Source organism: Jatropha curcas, chromosome 10 (genome assembly GCF_041381405.1).
Source record: "Jatropha curcas cultivar XTBG-Jc1 chromosome 10, XTBG_Jcur_1.0, whole genome shotgun sequence".
NCBI lineage: Eukaryota > Viridiplantae > Streptophyta > Magnoliopsida > Malpighiales > Euphorbiaceae > Jatropha > Jatropha curcas.
In genome coordinates, this window is record NC_143160.1 from 4,338,447 (window position 1) to 4,341,210 (window position 2,764).

Genomic DNA, 2,764 nt, shown 5'->3' on the forward strand with positions numbered 1-2,764 from the left:
CATCAGAATTTAATTTTTTATATAATTATCACCAGAATTTTCATGTAAAAAGGCCTAACTTTTGAAAACAAATAAATAATAATTTTAAATATTTTTAACTAATAAAATCTTTACTACTATCAAATGTCAAAATTATTATTATTGTATTAAAAACAATAATGACAAAAATATTTTTAAACCATAAATTGAACTGTAATTAGAGGTTATAAATAATAGTTATATATAAGTATAAAAAAAAAAAAACAAAATTTTAGATAAATTATATATGCCGTGCAAAAAAACAAATCCTGGACCTGGACTGGTTGCCGTCTCTAAGACCCGAGATCCGTGTCAACATCGACCGTCCAGGTGGCGAAATCTCCCGCTGCTAATTAAGGTTTGGTCTTTTATTGCTATCCAAATGCAATTGGCCCACGTGTACCCTTTCTCGAACTATCATAAAAACAAAATTCAAAAAACTCAAAAACAAAAAAGAGCCCCCCCTCTCCCTTCCGAAGCCATACACATCGCACGACGCCCGATGAATACGTGCCCGTCTTTTGGCGCCACCACTGGACACTCCTAGCAATCCCATTGGCTACTTTGTGGGGCCCAATCAGAAATGTCACACTTTGCGGGCCCCACTGAAGCCGCAACGCCACGTTTCTCCATTCAACCAATCCCCTTTCTGTGCTGTTAAACCCTACTGTTGCACACGTGTCGGGGATCCACACGCGTCGTGCCTACAGTTCTTACAAATACCGCTCCTTCTCTTCGCACTTAGCTTTATATTTAGTGCTTACCTATCGTCTGCGACTTGAAGATCAGAGGAGGAAAAAAAAAAGAAAAAAGAAAAAAAGAAAAAGTAGGTAGACAGAGAGATAGATTCTACGTGTTAGTGAGAGAAAAAGTAGAATGGATGGTAGGGGAGGATGCTGCATAGCGAGGTACCAGGGGGGTGCATATGATATGTCAAAAGTTGATCGGATAATGCTGAGATTCCGGCCGATCGCACCTAAACCGGCCAACGGCGGTTCAGGCTCTTCACCAGAGATAACTGAGGTTAGTCCCAGGTCTGGCAGAGGAAAGAAGAGATTAAACGCCGCAAGCGGGAATAATAGCAAGAGGTGTTATAATGGTAGCAATAGGAAACGAAAGGTTTTGAACGAAGAGAAAGTAGATGTTACGGTGGTGACTCTGCCCCTCTTGCCGGAGACTCCTGACAGAAAAGAGACTCCTGGAAGAGAATCGCCGATGGAATTACATCCACCAAGGGAGACAAAGAGCGTTCCCACATGGCTTAGTTTTGGCAGCAATAAGAAGGGTCATGATCGGATGGTGATCTCCGGATCTTATGCCACTTCAACAAATCGGACTGTGGCGATGCCTCAAGTGATGAGGGTTGTTATCGGGTCATGCGTAACGGTGGAATGTATAACTGACGCATGGGTGGATGTGGATGGACTTGGGCGTACGGATGAGGAGAGAAGGATGAATCTGGAGAGGGACACGTGTCCCGGTTTCATATCGGATGATTTTGGAAGAGTAACGCGGACGAATGATGCCTACAGAAAGATGGTGGGCCAGGGAGAGGACGGAAGAGGAGAGGTGGTGGTATGGATTGTGATGAAAGATAAACTGCCGGTAACGGCGGCGTTAGGGAGCAACAGTGCGTTCACATGCAGGGTGAGGGTGCAGAATCAGAACACGTGTAGGAGTACGAAGGAAGGGAGCTCGATCACAGTACCTTGTGATGTGTGGAGGATGGACCGTGGTGGTTTTGCATGGAGATTGGACGTGAAAGCTGCTCTCTCTTTGGGCCGGTAAATAAATAATAAATATATAAATTTATGCAGCCCGAAGATCCAAACCCGTATATCTAATTGGATCAGCGGAATTAATGACCGACTAGCAAAGCATTAGCTTTAAACAGAGTGTTTTAACGATAATTAACATGAGAATGTCAATATTTCTGGTCCCGTCTGTTTGCTTTATTTGAACTTTTCACTGTTCATTCACGTTCCACTGTCAGTGATATTATTATAACGTCTGTTAATAATCTTAAGAGCAAGTTTAAAGAACTGATGAAGAGGGAGAGAGAAAGATTTGAAAATAGTGAAGAAGAATGAGGGCAGTATGAGTTAGGTTTGGATTTATTGTGGAGGCCATTCTTCCTTGTACTATAAGTAAATCTCTCTGCAGCTTTTGTTTTGCATGAGATGGACCACCACCACCCTGAAACCTGTAATTTTCTTTTGGAGACGACGGAATGTGGACAAGAAGCCGTTGATTTTTCTGAGTTAGTGGTGCTTGAATTGAACATTGCATTACAGTGTATATATTTGAGAAGAGAAGTGCAGTGGTTGTATTTCCTTTATGTATTGTTATTATTGTTGTGTATTGGAAGTAGCAGCCTGACTGATCTCTTAGTAATTGTTGTATCCTTCCTTTTTCAACAAAGAATATGGGCATGATCCTGTTCACTTTTTTTTTTTTTTTCTCAGTAGTTTTGCTTTTCAAAAAATAATTTATTTGGAATATAATTTTTTTTTAATATTTACAGTGTTCAAGTCGATGAATGAAAATTTTTTTTAGCTAACTAAATGGAAAATTAAGATTGTTTTTTTTAATAAATTTATCAATATATTTTACTATTCATTGTCCAAAAAAAAAAATCAATATATTTTAGTATTATATATATATATATATATATATATATATTCAGTATAAAATTTCTCATAAATTATAAATTTTAATATCTTTTTCGTTAATTTTTGTGAAGACT

At 38.9% G+C, this 2,764-nt stretch overlaps 1 protein-coding gene across 1 annotated transcript; it reads left to right on the forward strand.

Moving 5' to 3' along the window:
* The first annotated feature begins 774 nt into the window (after window positions 1–774).
* LOC105640232 (von willebrand factor A domain protein) lies at window positions 775–2,467 on the forward strand. The gene has a single exon (XM_037640467.2). It carries the CDS (start codon window positions 895–897, stop codon window positions 1,804–1,806), a length of 912 nt encoding a protein of 303 aa, XP_037496395.1. The 5' UTR covers window positions 775–894; the 3' UTR covers window positions 1,807–2,467.
* Window positions 2,468–2,764: the final 297 nt, after the last annotated feature.

What these genes read in the sequence shown, in the direction of transcription:
- LOC105640232 (XM_037640467.2), top strand. Translation starts at nt 895, where the DNA reads ATGGATGGTAGGGGAGGATGCTGCATAGCGAGGTACCAGGGGGGTGCA.